Source organism: Chelon labrosus, assembly GCF_963514085.1.
Source record: "Chelon labrosus genome assembly, chromosome: 24".
NCBI lineage: Eukaryota > Metazoa > Chordata > Actinopteri > Mugiliformes > Mugilidae > Chelon > Chelon labrosus.
In genome coordinates, this window is record NC_140357.1 from 8,786,512 (window position 1) to 8,804,463 (window position 17,952).

A 17,952-nucleotide genomic window follows, 5' to 3' on the forward strand; every position below is an offset into this window, starting at 1 on the left:
ATAAAAACTCTGTGATTTTACTTTTCCAGGAGGTGAAAAGGTTAAGATTATCAGATGATCGCATCCGTGGTATTAATGCAATGTCATGAGCAGGTAAACGCAGATAACAACCTGTTCCAGCTGCCTCCCTTTCATTAGCAGGTTTACTGGATTAAGCTCCCCTCTGAGATTGCCCGGCAACTGCTCCCATGGAAATACGACATGGATGCTTCAACTGTCAAGAGGTTCGGCAACAGCGCTTTCAGCACCTTCTCTCTAGTGTTTGCTGACATTAACACCACCTGGGTTGAGTTTTTCCTGGGAGGCTCGCTATGGGAACTAACCGTGTACCTGAACCTGTGCCCGTTTGATGTCCCCAGAAAAGTGTCCCGCAATCAGACAGATCAGGGACGAGGAAAGAAATACACGCTCCGGGAAACAATCTTTCTCTACAAACAGATCAGATCTAACCCTTGCTTGCAAATAACCTGTGATAAAACAGGGCAGTCAGGATTATGAATATAATAAATCAGCAAAAATGATTGAATTTGTGTCCGTCTTCGTGCTATATTCTCACTTGTGTGCCTTTCCACTCACTTTTAAAACTGATGCTAATATTAATTTTCCTGTTTGTTATCCTCTCTCTCCCCCTCCTCAGCTCAAAGTTCAATCACGTTATTGAAATAGCTGCTCGGCGCCATCAGAAGCCACTAAATCATCATCATCCTGCCTTAACAGCTGAGCTGTGTCAACTTAATCACTAAGTGTGCCGTTGAATTAAATATAAAAAAACAAAAACCACAGAGAACGTGAAAGACCAACAAACACTTTTCATTAGTGGACAGCAAGACAACTGCCAGCACAAATGGGGAGGGTTTTGGTGGAAATAAGACAACAGAAGAGATTGCAAACGGATTTAAAACCTCCCCGTGTTCTGTCTCCGTCTTAAAGCTTTCTTAGTGTATTGAACATTTAACAAGGCTAAGTGTGTGAAGCCATGCTTGCAGGTCTGTGAGTTCTGCAGGTCAAGAGCTATCACAGAATTTCATGGCAGTCTTTTGAAAAGGGGCTGAGATATTTCACTCTGGAGAGACCAAGAGATTGGGATATGTCTACAAAAAAAGGTAAATAACAATGCCTAGATTTAGATAATTATTGGTGGTGAATGCCACTGAGTTTAAAAATGAATAAAGTGGAACTTTAGCTCATCTTAAAAAGGCAGGATGTTTGGATATCCAGCAGAGAACAGAGCAACAAGTACAATTCATCCTCCTTTCCTCCACTTGATGGAGCTGTAACGCTGTAAAACCTGAACCGATTTGTATTATAAATAGTTGTTCAGTCCGCTTTCCATGCAGCATTGTGACAAGGTGCTAAATATCCAAACCTCAAACACAAAAAAAAAGAACACATAACCCATTTCATTCATCCTTTCCTCCAGGCAATCCCTCCTATCTCCGTTCCTCATCTGATGTTTCCCCCTTCTCTGTCAAAAACTTTTCAGATCCTTTCAATTAAAGACTTCCGTCCCCTGCAGATCCCCTTGCAGACCCTATGAACACCGTGAGGAGTGATGACTTGTGCGTGCATCCTGGCTCCCCCCACCTACCACCGCGCGCTCAAACCCAACATGCCTCTGCCGATATTGCTTTCTTGGAGACGGACCGAGCGGGTGAAGCAGAAGCAGAAGCTCTGTCCCTGGACCAAACCCTCCCACGTCCTCTCTTTTTCTTACCTTTCTCTTACCTGTCCACATCCAGAGGGGAAATGGGCAACATGGCAACAGAGATCGTCGCCTTCCTCCTGACCATCTCCGGGTGGATCCTGGTGTCGTCCACTCTGCCCACAGACTACTGGAAGGTGTCTTCTGTGGATGGCACGGTCATCACCACAGCTACTTTCTGGTCCAATTTGTGGAAGACGTGCGTGACCGATTCCACCGGCGTGTCCAACTGCAAGGACTTTCCATCAATGCTGGCTCTGGATGGTGAGTTCATGGCGCAGATGGCCACCAAACAGGTTTTCTGGTATCAGAGACAGAAACACAGCTACGTTAACGTGCGTTTGTCAGGAGCTAGGTATCTGTGAATATCCATCTGACTGATGCACCTGTTGTTTTTGGATGAATGACCGCCATTGTCAAAAATGCATTTGGAACTGGATACGTTTCTGACTCTGGCTTGAGGCCACAAACAACCACCGCATTTAAAGCTAAAGGCCACAAGAGGCATATTTCAGTAAACGACCTCCTAATGTGACCGAATGGAGCAATCTGAGAAAGTCATGCAGTCTCACAGAGGTCACTTCCCATTACTTCCCATTACTCACACCATGCTTATCTATTGTAACAGGCAGCAGCTCCCAACCTAAGGGTCAGGACCCCAAAGACTCCCAAGATATCCTTAAAATTAACGCTTTACAGTTCAGACCTTCAATATTTTGTCATTTGGAGGGAGAGGAGGAAAAAACTCACCAACACACCATTCACATTACCCTTTCAGCTGGTGCAGACAGCTCGTTAGCAAACAGCTAACAGCTTACTTGCACATCTGGCAGACACAGAGCAATACTGGCATCGTGTTTGAGTCCAAACAATCAAAGTCAGTCAAAGTATTCACTCTCTTTTTAGCTATAATCTTGGTCTGAGATAAATTATTTAGCTGCAAAATTCTCCACCAGCCAATTGTAATGTGTATAATCAGTGTAAATACATTTCCTTTGAATCCTTTCTTGTATCTGGAGCCACTGGCAGTGCTTCATTGTCCTTCTCATTCTTGATTGCAGCCTACATCCAGGTGTGTCGGGGCCTCATGATTGCCGCCGTGTGTCTGGGTTTCTTCGGCGCCAGCCTGGCCTTGGTCGGGATGAAGTGCACAAAAATAGGAGGCTCGGAGACCACCAAGGCTCGTCTCACCGCCCTGTCAGGCCTCCACTTTATTCTCAGCGGTAAAAAAAAAAACAACTACTCCATGTCTGGATTCATTGAAAAAGCGTTCCAGCCACATTTGATTTGTAATCTGCTCGTTTCCCCTCCACAGGCCTCTGCTGCTTGACTGCATGCTCCATATATGCTCACAGGATCACAACTGACTTCTTTGACCCCCTCTTCTTTGCCCAGAAGTAAGCATTGGGGATTAAAAAGACACAGTAGATCTAAATTGGATGAAAAGAAGTCATGTTCTACAGTTCATCTTGTATTTTTCCCCCTTTGCAGATTCGAGCTGGGAGCAGCTCTCTTCATTGGCTGGTCTGGGTCCGTGCTGTGCATCTTGGGAGGATTTATATTCTGCCTCTCCCTGTCTGAAGGCTTCACTATCAGGTGAACGGTTTGGCTCTGCCGACATGCTTTATGTTGTCCGCATCAGTCATCGACGAAATGAGATTTAGCGTAAATCTGATTTGGACAGACTCGCGGCGAGGTTGCTAACTCAATCAGGCGATTTAAATAATTACTTGAACTGCGATGCGGTCCAAAGCATGCAGTAATCTCACTCAACATCTTGTCACGTAATTGCACAACGTACCGGGCTAAGTCGTCTGATTATTTTGATTAGTTGCTGTGTCTGAATGTTTTCTTTGTTGCAGTCATGTAAGAGGGACCCAAGTGGAAGTCAATGTCACCTTGACATGGGCAAAGAAAGGCAGATTTTTCTGTTTTTGACTGGCGAATGTGCCCTTGTGAAACAAAAAGACATATGTTTTGCAGAATTTAGTACTTTTGATATAAAAATCTGTAATTATTTGATCTGTTTGTTGTCCTACAGCAAAAAAGTGACGACTGAAGTGTATTTTTAGCCAGGCTCGCTGAAAATTTGAGACTTCAGTGATCCCTTTACCTCCATCTAAATATGCAGGGATAAAAAGTTCAGCCAAATCTTTTGTCGCTTGCAAGGGAGCTGTGCAATTTGTGCAAAATGTGCTTATTAGCAAATGTTAGCATGCTTTTTCACCATTTTTTATTTATTTTTTTGCAGAGCTGAATACTCGTACAGTGGAGCTGCGTCCTTTGCGACAACGCGCAACAAACAGAGCAAGGCGGCCGACAACCCGCGCAAGGAGCCGCGCGAGCCGCCGCGACAGTTTGGGAGAAACGCCTACGTGTGAAATTTATCGCGGCCATTTCAATCTGACTCGGTAAAAGACAAGGACAGGATCTCCATCAATGAACCGAAAGAAAATAATGGTCTGGAAAAACAAATACTTTGTGTGACAGTTTACATATTCTATTGACTTAAAGTTGCATGATTCCTCTTTGAATAAATATGTCTCCTTATTTGGTCTTTCCTGTCACTGGCTCATAAATAAAAGATAAGCTTCTTTTTTTATTTTTTTCCTTTAGGGCTGGAAATTTAATTTGGCACAAAGTGATGTTCAAACTCTCCGGTCACCTTCAACAAGCTGCACACATTAAATCTGTGTTTCATAACCAGTGACTCAGAGTTCTTCCATTAAAACTAGCTCATATTACACTGATTACGCTAACTACAAGTAGCATTTAGCATGAAATTACTGCTACGGGTCATGTTATATGAATAAATGTGCATTTTTATAACGGTTTGTATTATAAGGATAAATCAGCTTTTGCTTTGGGTATCTGTGATGTAATTCTTCCTCGGGAAATAGAGACTCAATGATTGCATAAAGGTCTTTTCTACTTTTCCTGGTCAAGACTGGTGTGATCTCCAAGGGTCGCTAGGTCACGTCTGACCCCAGAGATGTCTGTGCAGATCTAGAAAGCCCCACCGGAGGCTACCCCTCCTATCGGCCATCCATCTCCACCTGGGAATTATTATCAATAGGAACCCCGGGCTGTGTTACGCAAAAAAAAAACAAAAAAAATCCTCTTGGCCCAGAGGTGGGATACTTGAACCAGCTGGCAGGGTGCAGTTGCCCTGTGCTTTTTCGCTGCCTCGCATCCGTAAACAAGTGTCAGGTGTCCGGGGCTTTTGCAGAACGGTGGCATTGTGTTGTGTAATGTCTGCACTTGGTGATGCTAAAACCACCCCTTTATATAATAATTTACTTCACATACAGGTTCCATTGTATCTCTGTGTATAATCGACTTAATCAGCATTGCACCTGTATAGAAATTTAAATTCTACATTCTGATGCACAAATAAAAGTTTATTTTTTGGACTGTTTAGTTTATTTTCTTCTTGCAAAATCATGTCAGGTCTTGCCTTTGCTTTGTAAAGTTTTACAAATTAAGGGGAAGAACTGACATGACTACACGTGCCTGAATAATCTGACTGTTTCTTAAAAATGCGAGAACGTTGACAAGATCTTACAAGAAGGCTTTGCTTTGTTTTAAGGCACTGCAAGCAACAATGATCGTGAACCGGCGACTTACATATTTGATGAGCTCTGACGGGTCGTTTTGACAGCAACAGAGGGATGGATCTCTGCGGACACACCACCAGAGAGCAGTGTTAAAGCACGTTTAATGGTTCACCCATCTTCACAGTAGTTCAGACTCTGTCCCTTCAGCTTGAATTTAATTCAATTTATGAGTGTTCTCTTCTTTTATTTGTTTCTTTTTTAGTGTCATGCTAATTAAAGCTAATTCAAGCCACCCGCACCAAACAAATCAAGGTCCCCCAGGCCCTCCAGCGTTTCCAATATCTCCTCATCTCTGCCAATAACTTTGTCATAATCCAAGAGGACCGAGGAACAAAGAGGAGCTGTTTCATCCCCGCCGACAGAACATTCATCACTCCCTGGAAACTCTCATTACCTCAGCTTTAACTCTAATTAGAACGGCACAAAGACGCTACGCTGCGATTACGGGACCCGCAGCATAGTGAGGTCCGGGGCAAAATTGCTAATAACTCGCAGCTTAAAGCCCGAGGCGACGTTCAGAACGATGCTTCAAGCGGCTTAGGTCCTGGCTGCAGCGTTATTGCATATTTCAAGGAACGCGTAAAGGTCAGCGATGAAGAAATATACACTGGGACAGAGCTGGACATCTATGATGCTGTATTTAAAAGAACATGTTAAATAAGTAAGTTTAAAGTTAAAATCCCAGTTTAAATCTACTTTTACACATGAAGCTTAGGTTTATATCCCATTCTTCCTGCATATTACAAAATCAAAACGTCAAAATGAGCTTGAGTACGAGTATGAGTAACTTTTCGCTTGCAGTATTGATCAAGCTTTAAAAAGCTAGCATTTGAAGCAATGCTGCAGTTCCTCCTATTGCCTCTAGAGGCTTGCACCAAAATCCCAAACCGAACAGACCGTCTTGTAAAAATGTCCAACTTTACAAGTAAACATGCCTGGTACAAAAAACGACTCTCTTTCGGAGTCACCCTCAAGTGGCCATTAAAGGAACTACAGCTTTGTGCAGCCCGGGATGTTGAATCTTGCCCGTAACACACTTGAAACATTACTGAAACCACAGATGCTCTGACTCCGCCGTTAAAGTTTTTTCCAAGTGGACCACCAACATTCTTTTGAGAGATATACTGTGGATAGGATGCAGGGACTCTGTGGAGATGTTGGAGTCCGAAAAGAGGGACCAAAACTTAAGCTATCTAGGCTACGTCAGGATCAATTTTTCTTAATCTAGTCTCCCTTTAGTTCACCAAATGTCAACCAACAAAAAATTACTTGCATAACCCCTTATTAGGCATTAATTCTTATTCGTTATCATTTATTTCTTCAGTGTCATTTATCATTTAGTTTTAAACTGTGGTGAAACATCATGGCCAGCCATTCAACAACACTGCTTTTTGAAGCATTTCCAACACGGGAATGAAGTGTCCAGTAATCTGAGATGCGTGCTGAGGTGAGCACTTTCAGTCTAGATTCAAACATGACAAGCTGTGGCTCATGGGAACCTGAGCGACTGTTGTCTCTCACCCACATGTTACAGAAATACCAGGAAAACAACACTACACCTCTGCTTTGTACCTGTCCTTTTTTTTTTTTTTTTTTCCAGAGAAGAGCAGCCGAGTAGGAGTCCACCTTGACATCTGTTTGAGAAAGTGGACGTCTGTTGGTCTGGATGAACGTAGCTTCTGCGGGGTGACAGATTGGATTGTAAAGGATTAATATTTAAGTTTGAGAAATTCTAGGGCGGAAATCTAGATAGAGATCCACTCACGGAAAGCGTTCGGAGATGAAGATCCGAGTGGTCCAGATCTGGGGGTTCCTCTTGACGGTGCTGGGCTGGATCTTCGTGGCCTGCACTATGGCCATGGAAGGCTGGAAGATCACCTCCATCGGGGGCATGGGGGGCTCGTCCATCATCAAGGTGGCCTGGTACTGGTCCAGCCTGTGGAGATCCTGTTTTACGGATTCGACGGCCGTCAGCAACTGTTACGACTACCCCGTGCTCTGGTCTGTGGAGGGTACGTTAATGTTTTAAGCTCTGCTTTTCTTGCTGATCCAATCGGCCCCTGTCTTAAAAGTCTTTCCGTCCTTCTGTGTGATCGCAGGCAGCATTCAGATTGTGCGAGGCCTGTTGATGGGAGGTCTTTCCCTGGGCATGCTGGGGTTCGTACTCAGTCTGATGGGCATGGAGTGCACCTTCATTGGGGGAAAAGACCGGTCAAAGTACAAGAAGATCTACGCAGGGGGATGGTGCCACATCATCAGTGGTAAATATCTAGTTTTAATAACTTTTGTGGCTTTTTTATAGATAGATCATCCAATTAAATGTCTCAGCTTCAATGTGATATGCTCCATTTGGTCTGTTTAGCCTTTGAAGTTAAAATACACTGATTTATGAGATAGATCAATGGTAAACGACCGTTCTGGTTTAGGTTTTAAATTATACTATTTTCTGGCTTCTTTGAACTTGTATAGCTGAGAAAATAGTACTAAATACTTACTATGTTATCAGCATGTAAAGTTAACTTCTTCTTTCTTCAGGTTTTCTGTCCACAAGTGGGTACGCCGTCTATGCTCAGTATGTCTCGGTGGAATATTTCAACCCTGAATTTGATGGACTCAAGTACGTTCTCAGCTTGTTTAAAAAATAACTGCTTTTAAAAGAACTAAAATCTCACAGTGTCTCTGGTTCGACACCGACAGGTATGACCTCGGCACCCCCCTGTTCCTGGGCTGGGTGGGCTCGGCCTTTCACGCGACCGGCGGTTTGTTCTACGTGTGGTCGGTGTGCAAGCCGCTCTGCGGAGGAGAGGACACGTGAGTGCCGGCACATGTTGTTGTTCTCGTTGATGTCACATGTCAGCGGAAGAAGATAAATAGCTCTGCGGCCCACTTCCTCAATAAATGCCACAAGTGCTGCACTTGAGCTCGAGCGGAGAGGCTTGTTATCCACGAAACTTTGGTGAGAGGTGGGAGTGTGCGGATGTTGACTGTGGGAGCACTTACTCCTCAGTGTGCAGCATAACCCTCCAGCTACTGGTGTAAACAAAGAGAAGTCTGGTGTTTTATGAGCTTTAAGGGAAGAAATAAATAAAAACATGGATCAGTTTGGCACGAGAAGGTGCTACGAGTACACACAGCCATGCTGATGCTGAGCAGCTGTGTGTTTTTTTTTCTTTAAACACAAGTTTTCATCTTTACACTTCACCCCACCAGCGTTTTATAAAGCACAATCAGGGGGTTTATGGATGTCTGGCCCAGATTTCAAGCTGGATATTAAATTTCAGTCTGAACCAAAATGGTGGACTGATTGCAGCCTGATGTTAAACTATGAGAGTGTAGAAGGGGGTGACTCATGACTTCTGATATTTAAAATTCTGCAGGTTTGTCATCTGTTTCTCTCTGTTTCTTTTTAGGATAATCATCCAAGCACCTCCAGACCCTGAGCAAAACAAGTCCACCACAGCTCTGTCCACAGTGTCAAAGATCACCTCCAAGACCAAACTCTCGTCGGTGTCCGAGCTGTCCTCCCGGTCCTCCCAGTCCTCCCGGTCCTCCCGGTCCTCGCGCACCGACGTGTCTGACATCTCCTCCAAGTCCGGACGCACGTCCAAATCGGGCCGGTCGGCGAAGACGGGCCGCACCAGCCCGTCTGCGAGGTCCGCCGGGTCCCAGTCGGGATCCGGGTCGGTGTCCGGCCTCTCGTCGAGGTCCAGCCTGTCAGCTTTATCGGAGGCGAGGAGCGGCGGCGGCCGCAGCAGCAGAAGCAGCAGCAGAAGCAGCAGCCGGACGGGATCCTCACTGTCGGGCAGTTCGAGGAGCGAGACAACACCGTTCATCAAAAACTCTTTTATTTGAACAATAAGTGAAGGACTTGTATCAGTTGTATGTTTTGAATGAATAAAAACCCACTTTTGTATGTATAAAATCTTTCACAAATCTCTAAACCTACTAGAACTGTGTGCCTGTAACCTTTCAGACAACAAATAAAAGGTCTGGTTGACAGTAAACAGAGTCTTTGCTGTTATTCAGCTTCACTCACACAGCAGCAGCAGCAGCAGCAGCAGGTTAAGGCACTACAATGTCCAAGGAAGCTCAGTATTAAGTTTAGTTAGCAGATCTTTACAGTTAAAGCATCTCCTACCCGGAACAAAGAAGGGATGTGGAAGAGACCGGCTCAGATTTTGGGCCTGCTGCTCTCCTTGCTGGGCTGGGGCTTGGTGGGCTGCACCCTTGCCATGGACCACTGGAGGTAGGCAAATATGAGTCTGAACAGAGGCGTCAATCTGGTGGATCTGGAGAAGGAAATACAGGGAAATTTCACACAATGAAAAGCAAGTAGTTTAAAGCAGGAGCAAGAAAATTAAACTCAAATAGTGAAGGACTTCTTCTTAAAGGAACAATTGTTGTTTTGCCTGAGCAAGAACTAAAACTGTTTTTCCTACAATTATAAAAAGGTACTGAAGGTAATGCTTTGGGAAATAAAATAAAATGCATTAAATACGATACAAAACTATAATCCTATGTGGACATGGTGATCAATTTCCTTTCCAGTTTGTATATACAGTTCAGTTTCAAAATAATAGAATTACCTGAGTATTATTTTAAATGTCAGGCTTCAGAGGGTTAAAATATGAAGACATGTAAGATGTAGAAGGGAAATTTAGTAGCTGCTTCCGTCTCTTCATGGATTATCACGTTTCATGTGTGTTTCCTTACTGGAGGGTGGCCCAACTGGGGGGTCAAGGGGGTTCCTCTGTGGTGGAGGCAGCCTGGTACTGGTCTAACCTGTGGAGGGACTGCTACGAGGACTCCACCGCTCTGGTGAACTGCGTGGACTTCGGGGTGCTGTGGACGGTCAAAGGTGGGTCTGATAATGAGAATCAACCGACCTCCCCCGTGGTCGTGACTATTTATTTTTTATACGCCATGACTCGATTTTTCCAGAGTACATCCAGGCAGTCAGGGGCCTGCTGCTCGCCGGCCTCTGCCTCGGCCTCCTCGGCGCCGTCCTCACATTTTTCGGGATGGAGTGCACGCGCGTCGGGGGAGACCGCGCGAGCAAAGACAGGACGTTGATAGCGGCGTGTGCTTTCCACCTGGTCGGCTGTGAGTTTGCAGTTTGTTTACATGTACGAACAGCTGTTATGTAAGAAGGAGCAGCAACTCTCTACTAACTGGTTTTCTCTCCCGCCCTCCTCCTTGTGTCACCAACTTTCCCTCATGCAGGCGCGTCAGACGTGGCTGGTTACTGTTTATATATAAATAGAGTGGTTGCAGTTTTTTTACACAGCAAAGCAGATCCATCAAAGCTGAGGTAATGTGTTGTCTTTAAATAGCCCAAGTACATGAGAATACATGAAAGACCCTTTTTTTTTTTTTTTATCTCCTCAGCTATGAGATTGGACCCCCCCTGTACCTCGGCCTAGTGGGGTGTTTACTCATTTTACTTGGCTGTACAGTTCACTGTGCCACAGCATGGAGACGTAACCCTCCCACCAGGTTCGTTTGCTTCCTATTTTAATTCTGAAAAGGTCTGAGATAAAAGTCTCTGACTGGATGTTCTCCCTCCAGCAGACATTTCACGGTTCCCTCCGCCAGAGAGAGAGATGAAATCAGAGAGGCGATGCGGGGAAGTAAACACACTTACAGGTCGTCAAAGAGGTCAAGGGTTTCTTCTTCTTCGTACAAGATGGCTTCTGTTGTCATTGTGTAACATGCATTAAATAAACAGCGTCTGCTTACGTAAAACCTGAGGAAGTTAAAAAAAAAATCCCAAAGCATGCGTTTAATTTTGTTTTTTTATGTATTAATTTGTAAAAAATGAGGCTCAAAACTAAAACTGTCTGGAACATATGTTTATAAGAACTAACCTAGTGTCAGTATAACCAAATCAGCAACACATTCATGAAAAATAAATTGTTGAAAATGAATGGTTTCCACCTTCTGTCATTACTTTTCCATCTCAGCGTTTTGCAAGGAGGTGCTGGCCCCTGGAATCTTTCTGAAATCTTTAAACTCAGACAAGTCACTGAGTTAAACCATTGTCAAAAATAAAATGACGTAAATGTTGTCTTTAGGACTCTGGCTTCCTCCCACCGTCCAAAGAAATGCTTGATAGGTTAATTGCTGATTGTAAATTGGCTGTAGGTGTGAGTGTGAATGGTTGTCTGTCTCTCTGTGTTAGCCCACTGTCCAGGGTGTACCCCGCCTCTCGCCCAGTGACAGCTGGGATAGGCTCCAGCAGACCCCACGACCCTTAACAGGACAAGCGGTTACAGAAGATGAATGAATGTCATCTTTGGGGTCCCCCAGATAGTTTTAGTTTGAGGCAAATGACATCCTGTATGTGGCTTACTTTTCCATAAGGGATAAATCAGTAAAAATCAGTAAATAACGATTTACGTAATTATTATATTTTCATGTTTGGCATATTAGAGAATGTGGGAACAACGTGGAAGCGGAAGGGTTAACGAGAGTGGTAGCATGATTCAGCAAAGTGCGCCTTCTGGGAACACCAAGGATGCTTACTGGACAAAACTATCTAAAAGATAAGACGAAACACAAGCCAAACATCCAGAGCTCAGACCAGTTTCTCACAGCGAGAGGTTGCCAGTTTCTCAGCTCCGTTGTTTCCTCGAGGACCAGAACTCACCATGAAGTACAGGACGGTGGTGATGTACATGGAGATCGGCTGCTTCGTGACCTGCCTGTGCGGCTGGATCCTGGTGTGTTCCACTCTTCCCACGGAGTACTGGACCTTCTCCGAGGTGGGCAGCATCGTGCTGACCACCTCCAACTACTACTCCAACCTGTGGAAGGACTGCATCTCGGACACCACCGGCGTGTCCGACTGCAAGGACTACCCCTCCATGCTCGGCCTTCCTAGTAGGACATTCAACTTGCTTCTAAATACCAACATTTCTACAATATTTGTGCTAAACTAAACACATTTAGGTGGAGAATTGTATTTACTGTTTACCCTTGCCTCTGTTGTCTTGCAGCGTACCTGCACGTCTGCAGAGCCTTGGCCGTCTGTGCCGTCATCACTGGCTTCTTCGGAGGCGTCCTCACACTCATAGGGATGAAATGCACTAAAATAGGCGGGTCGGAGCTCGCCAACGCGAGGGTGACCTTCGCTGGCGCCATAACCTACCTGGTTTCAGGTAAAAACATTTAAATACTTCATTACATTAAACCTAAATTATGTATATAAAAAAAGGGGGGATGTTTACAGTGTGTGATATTTTCTGGCAGGGTGCTGCGGTTTGATCACCTACACGTGGTGGACCAACAAAGTCGTAAGAGAATACCTGGATCCAAGTTTCAGGGAACAGAAGTGAGTACCTTTAAAGCAGCATGACCTAAAACAATGTGACATTTAAAGAAGACAGACTGATGTACCTTCATGTTCGCTGGTCAGATTTGAAATTGGAGCGGGAGTTTTCGTTGGCTTTGGAGGCACTGTTCTTCTCCTCTCTGGAGGCGCGGTGATGGGTTACTTCTCTGGAAAAGAAGGCCTGCCATCAAGGTAAATATATAATATTTAATGTTTCTGTATTTCAAACCTCTAACTGCTTAAGTAGTAAAATAACTTCCCTCTTTCAACTGTATAAGCTCTTCGGAAAGGCCAAGGAGGCCAGCTTCTTACGCCACGGCCCGTACCAGGCGGACCTACATGATGCCGGCCAACTCCTCCAGAGTCGCTCTGGGCCCGCCGCTGTTTTACGAAGGCAGGAAGAGCAGAGCGACCAGAGCCACCACGAAGACCGGAAGAACCTTCAGTCGGGACAGCTTCGTCTGAGCCAGAGGGGGAACTAGGCATAGTTAAACGCTCTGGGGGAATAATATCCGAATTCACTTTCTTGATGAGAACGGGATGAGAAGATTGACACCACTCTCATGAGCCAGCAGTGGGATTAGTTTAGCTTAGCTTAGCATAAGGCTAGGTGTTTAGCCTTTGTTATGCTAATCATCTTGATTCTAGCTCAATCTTGACTGGACAGAGAGTGACTTCTATCTTTTCACCTAATTTATGCCGCCTTCAAATGGGGTCCAGCGCCCTCTTGTGGTATTCACAACGTCCTAATTGGAAATTTTAGAGGTCACGAGTTGTTCTATTGAGTTACCTGGTTGTCAGCTTATAAAACTATTAGCCTCGACTGGCTTTTAAAAGTTGCGCAGCCATCGTTGTTCTCATGACTTCCAGGCAACCTGAGCGTTTTGTGTACATAACTACTTACGTTTTAACAATAAGTTCCATTTGAAGGCAGAATTACAGCAAGAAAAACAAATATGAGCACACCTTAAAATGCCTAACTGATCGTTAAATGAGGTTAAATGTCCGGAAACACAAATTCTATAATCATATTTTGTGATCTTTTGAGGTTTGATGTGTTTTTTTTTTGTATTTATTGCCATTTTTGTCTGTTATTAGGAAGCGTCAGACGTCTTTTGATTCCTTTCTGCATTTTTGAAGCATGCTTAAAGTTTTTCTACACAAGTGAACCTATTGATAACGTGATAAATATTTGTTTACAAATCGATTCGTCAGGGTGGTGTTATTTCTGGTTTCTGTATTCATATGTAATCGAGCAATCGCTTCAATTAGAGATCACCAACCTTTTTATTTTTAGAAGGAATACAAACTATTCAACCCAAAAATCGCATTCATCCCTAAATATTCCCTGCCCTTTCACATCCGCACCGTCTTCATTACAATATATATTGTATTTAAGGCACATTCCCGGCGCTGTAACTGCTCTGAGGTGCCACAAGGTGGTGGTGCTCAAACTCAAAAAATAAAACAAAAGCTGAGGTTGTAGACTCATCCTGCCGCCTCTGTGCACTATATCCAAAGTCAGTGATATTCAAGGAGGACAAAACTATCAGAAGAGAAGGTCGTTGCAGTTGTTACAGCCAATAAAAAACTGTTTAAACATGAATGAAGCACTGATATTGAGATAGCTGTGGGTGGCAGGGCTAACATGAGGTATAGCAGCTGTAAATGTTAGATAAAGAGTTATATTTTCTGTAATCACTCTTACTATATAAAGGAACCACTGTGATTGATAAGACGACAATGACAAAACATTTTTAACCCCTTTTTAAAACCAAAGCCTCTAATCCTACAGTTTATACTAATGTAATGTTTGTGTCTAATGCATGTTGTTATTTCCACTGTAAATTGACACTTTACTGCAAGTTTGAACAGTTCCTTTTTTAAGTTATTCTCAAATTTGTGTTGTCCCCTGTATGAAACAATCATATTTGTCCGGTTTGCATACTATTAGTTGAGTTGATCATGTAAAAAATGTAAATATTAACAGCGTGCAGAGAGTTGTAGCTTGAAAAACTGTAATAAATTAGTCATTTGTTGGTTAAGTTTCCCCAAAGAAGTCTTTTATTGCTTGTATAAATACTTTCTATACAAAGTCACATCTAACGGCTCCATTTGTCACAAGTAACTGAAAAAGTAACTAAAATCTCAAGGTAACTAAAAAAGTAACAAAGTAAGGAGTAACTAAAAAAGTAAAATCTCAAAGTGGAACGTAATCTAGTTACTTTGAGATTTTAGTTACTTTTCTAGTTACTTTTGTCATTGTTAGTTCTTGTTCCCATGCGGCCTTGACTTTAGTAACTGGTGAGCAATCAAAAGACAGAATTTCATTGTGAACTTTAGAAATGAGTGACTTCTGAAGTGGGTCGTGGTTTAGAAGCTCCTCCCACTGTAGACTCTGTGGTGAGGAAGGAAAAACTGGAAACAAAGCTTTAGCTCAGTGTCTACTTTGAAAATGTCGAAAAAGATGAGAGGGTGAAAGATGAAATTCTCCTGACAAATCTGTAAAGCTACAAAAGATACCATCCTTATAAAGGTCTTTAAAACATTTCAGGCCTTTATTGTGCCATGCAAAAAAGGTTGAATCTGTCAATGCAGGTCGAAATTAATTATTTTTCAGCAAGGGAGCTAAAGTAGATGCTGACTTAAATTTAAAGTGCCTCCTAAACTGATACCAAAGTGTGGAGTGAACCACTTAATTACTTGTAAAGTCAGAGAGGCTGGATGGAATAGAAGAGGTAAGTAAAGCAGTTAGGGAAGATGAAACACATGACTGCGCCTCTAAGTTACACCATGGCAGTATAGGTGGTTTGGCTTTTGGAGGCATTTTGATCGGCAAGAGGTCGGCGTTAAATTCATATTAAGGTGGTAGGGAAAGTGAACACCGAAAAAAGATACAAAAAAATGTCCCTAAAATAGGATTGTTAAAGGTTGTTGCAGTTACTTTTTCAGTTACTTTGAAATTTTAGTTACTTTTTTTTAGTTACTCCTTCATTTTAGATACTTTTTAGTTACTTTCTCATTTTAGTTACTTTTTTAGTTACTCCGTAATTTTACTTTTTAGTTACATTGAAATTTTTGTTAATTTTTCACTAAAAAGTAACTAAAATAAAACTATTTTCAAATTAACTAAAAAAGTAACTAACTAAAAAAGTAACTAAAATCAAAAAGTAACTAAAAAAGTAACTAAATTTTCAAAGTAACTAAAAAGTAACTAAAAAAGTAACTGTAACTAAAAAAGTAACTAAATTTTCAAAGTAACTAAAAAGTAACTAAAATAGGAAAGTAACTAAAAAAGTAACTAAAATCGAAAAGTAACTAAAAAAGTAACTGTAACTAAAAAAGTAACTAAATTTTCAAAGTAACTAAAAAGGAAACTAAAATAGGAAAGTAACTAACTAAAAAAGTAACTAAATTTTCAAAGTAACTAAAAAAGTAACTAAAATCAAAAAGTAACTAAAATCGGAAAGTAACTAAAAAAAGTAACCAAATTTTCAAAGTAACTAAAAAAAAAGGCATGTCCGACTGCAAGGACTACCCCTCCATGCTCGGCCTTCCTAGTAGGACATTCAACTTGCTTCTAAATACCAACAGTACTACAATATTTGTGCTAAACCAAACAGATTTAGGTGGAGAATTGTATTTACTGTTTACCATGTCTCTGTTGTCCTGCACATCTGCAGAGCCTTGGCCGTCATCACTGGCTTCTTCAAGGCGTCCTCACACTCAGAGATGAAATGCACTAAAATGCGCCAAGTTTCAGGGAACAGAAGTGAGTACCTTTAAAGCAGCATGATCTAAAACAATGTGACATTTAAAGAAGACAGACTGATGTACCTTCATGTTTGCTGGTCAGATCTGAAATTGGAGCGGGAGTTTTCGTTGGCTTTGGAGGCACCGTTCTTCTCCTCTCTGGAGGCACGGTTTCTCTGGAAAAGAAGGCCTGCCATCAAGGTAAATATATAATATTTAATGTTTCTGTATTTCAAACCTCTAACTGCTTAAGTAGTAAAATAACTTCCCTCTTTCAACTGTATAAGCTCTACAGAAAGGCTAAGGAGGCCAGCTTCTTACGCCACGGCCCGTACCAGGCGGACCTACATGATGCCAGCCAACTCCTCCAGAGTCGCTCTGGGCCCGCCGCTGTTTTACAAAGGCAGGAAGAGCAGAGCGACCAGAGCCGCCACCACGAAGACCGGAAGAACCTTCAGCCGGGACAGCTTCGTCTGAGCCAGAGGGGGAACTAGGCATAGTTAAACGCTCTGGGGGAATAATAGCCTAATTCACTTTCTTGATGAGAACGGGATGAGAAGATTGACACCACTCTCATGAGCCAGCAGGCTTTTAAAAGCTGCACAGCCATCGTTGTTCTCATGACTTCCAGGCAACCTGAGCGTTTTGTGTACATAACCACTCACGTTTTAACAATAAGTTCCATTTGAAGGCAGAATCACAGCAAGAAAAACAAATATGAGCACAACTTAAAATGCCTAACTGATCGTTAAATGAGGTTAAATGTCTGGAAACACAAATTCTATAATCATATTTTATGATCTTTTGAGCTTTGATGTGTTTTTTTTTTTGTATTTATTGCCATTTTTGTCTGTTATTAGGAAGCGTCAGACGTCTTTTGATTCCTTTCTGTCTGCATGCATCATTTTTTGAAGCATTTTTGAAGCATGCCTAAAGTTTTTCTACACAAGTGAACCTATTGATAACATGTGATAAATATTTGTTTCCAAATTGATTCGTCAGGGTGGTGTTCTTTCTGGTTTCTGTATTCATATGTAATCGAGCAATCGCTTCGATTAGAGATCGCCAACCTATTTCTTTTCTAAATTGATACAGAAATTTACCGAAATAACACAAATACACAACATACGTGAAGCAAAAGTTGCGTAATTATAGAAGGAATACAAGCTATTCAACCCAAAAATCACATTCATCCCTAAATATTCCCTTCCCTTTCTCAGCCATACCGTCTTCATTACAATATATATTATATTAAAGGCACATTCCTGGCGCTGTAACTGCTCTGAGGTGCCACAAGGTGGTGCTCAAACTCAAATAATAAAACAGGTTGCAGGTTGTAGACTCAGTCGGCAGCTGATCGTGTTCTGCAGAAGAGGAAGTCGTTGCAGTTGTTACAGCCAATAAAAACATGAATGGAGCACTGATATTGAGATAGCTGTAGGTGGCAGGGCTAACAAGAGACTACAGCAGCTGTAAATGTTAGATAAAGAGTTATATTTTCTTTAATTACTCTTAATAAATTAAATTATTGAGCACGGACCACCCAC

The 17,952-nt window shown here is 42.6% G+C and overlaps 4 protein-coding genes across 4 annotated transcripts; all 4 read left to right on the plus strand.

The window, feature by feature from the left end:
- The first annotated feature begins 1,719 nt into the window (after positions 1–1,719).
- cldn10a (claudin 10a) lies at positions 1,720–4,540 on the plus strand. Its single transcript, XM_084574437.1, has 5 exons — positions 1,720–1,966; positions 2,764–2,925; positions 3,018–3,099; positions 3,194–3,298; positions 3,954–4,540. The coding sequence occupies exons 1-5, from the start codon at positions 1,747–1,749 to the stop codon at positions 4,081–4,083; spliced, it is 699 nt and encodes a 232-aa protein (XP_084430563.1). The 5' UTR covers positions 1,720–1,746; the 3' UTR covers positions 4,084–4,540.
- A 2,534-nt stretch (positions 4,541–7,074) lies between these two features.
- LOC311509539 (claudin-10-like) lies at positions 7,075–9,171 on the plus strand (the record flags this gene model as incomplete). Its single annotated transcript, XM_084574777.1, has 5 exons — positions 7,075–7,331; positions 7,419–7,580; positions 7,855–7,936; positions 8,017–8,130; positions 8,730–9,171. The coding sequence occupies exons 1-5, from the start codon at positions 7,100–7,102 to the stop codon at positions 9,169–9,171; spliced, it is 1,032 nt and encodes a 343-aa protein (XP_084430903.1). The 5' UTR covers positions 7,075–7,099.
- Positions 9,172–9,473: 302 nt separating this feature from the next.
- On the plus strand, positions 9,474–10,893 carry LOC311509102 (claudin-10-like; the record flags this gene model as incomplete). The annotated part of the gene is made up of 5 exons (XM_084574154.1): positions 9,474–9,565; positions 10,038–10,177; positions 10,261–10,422; positions 10,543–10,630; positions 10,708–10,893. The coding sequence occupies 5 exons, from the start codon at positions 9,474–9,476 to the stop codon at positions 10,835–10,837; spliced, it is 612 nt and encodes a 203-aa protein (XP_084430280.1). The 3' UTR covers positions 10,838–10,893.
- Positions 10,894–11,189: 296 nt separating this feature from the next.
- LOC311509125 (claudin-10-like) lies at positions 11,190–14,449 on the plus strand. Its single transcript, XM_084574184.1, has 5 exons — positions 11,190–12,201; positions 12,318–12,479; positions 12,571–12,652; positions 12,737–12,844; positions 12,931–14,449. The coding sequence occupies exons 1-5, from the start codon at positions 11,970–11,972 to the stop codon at positions 13,115–13,117; spliced, it is 771 nt and encodes a 256-aa protein (XP_084430310.1). The 5' UTR covers positions 11,190–11,969; the 3' UTR covers positions 13,118–14,449.
- Positions 14,450–17,952: the final 3,503 nt, after the last annotated feature.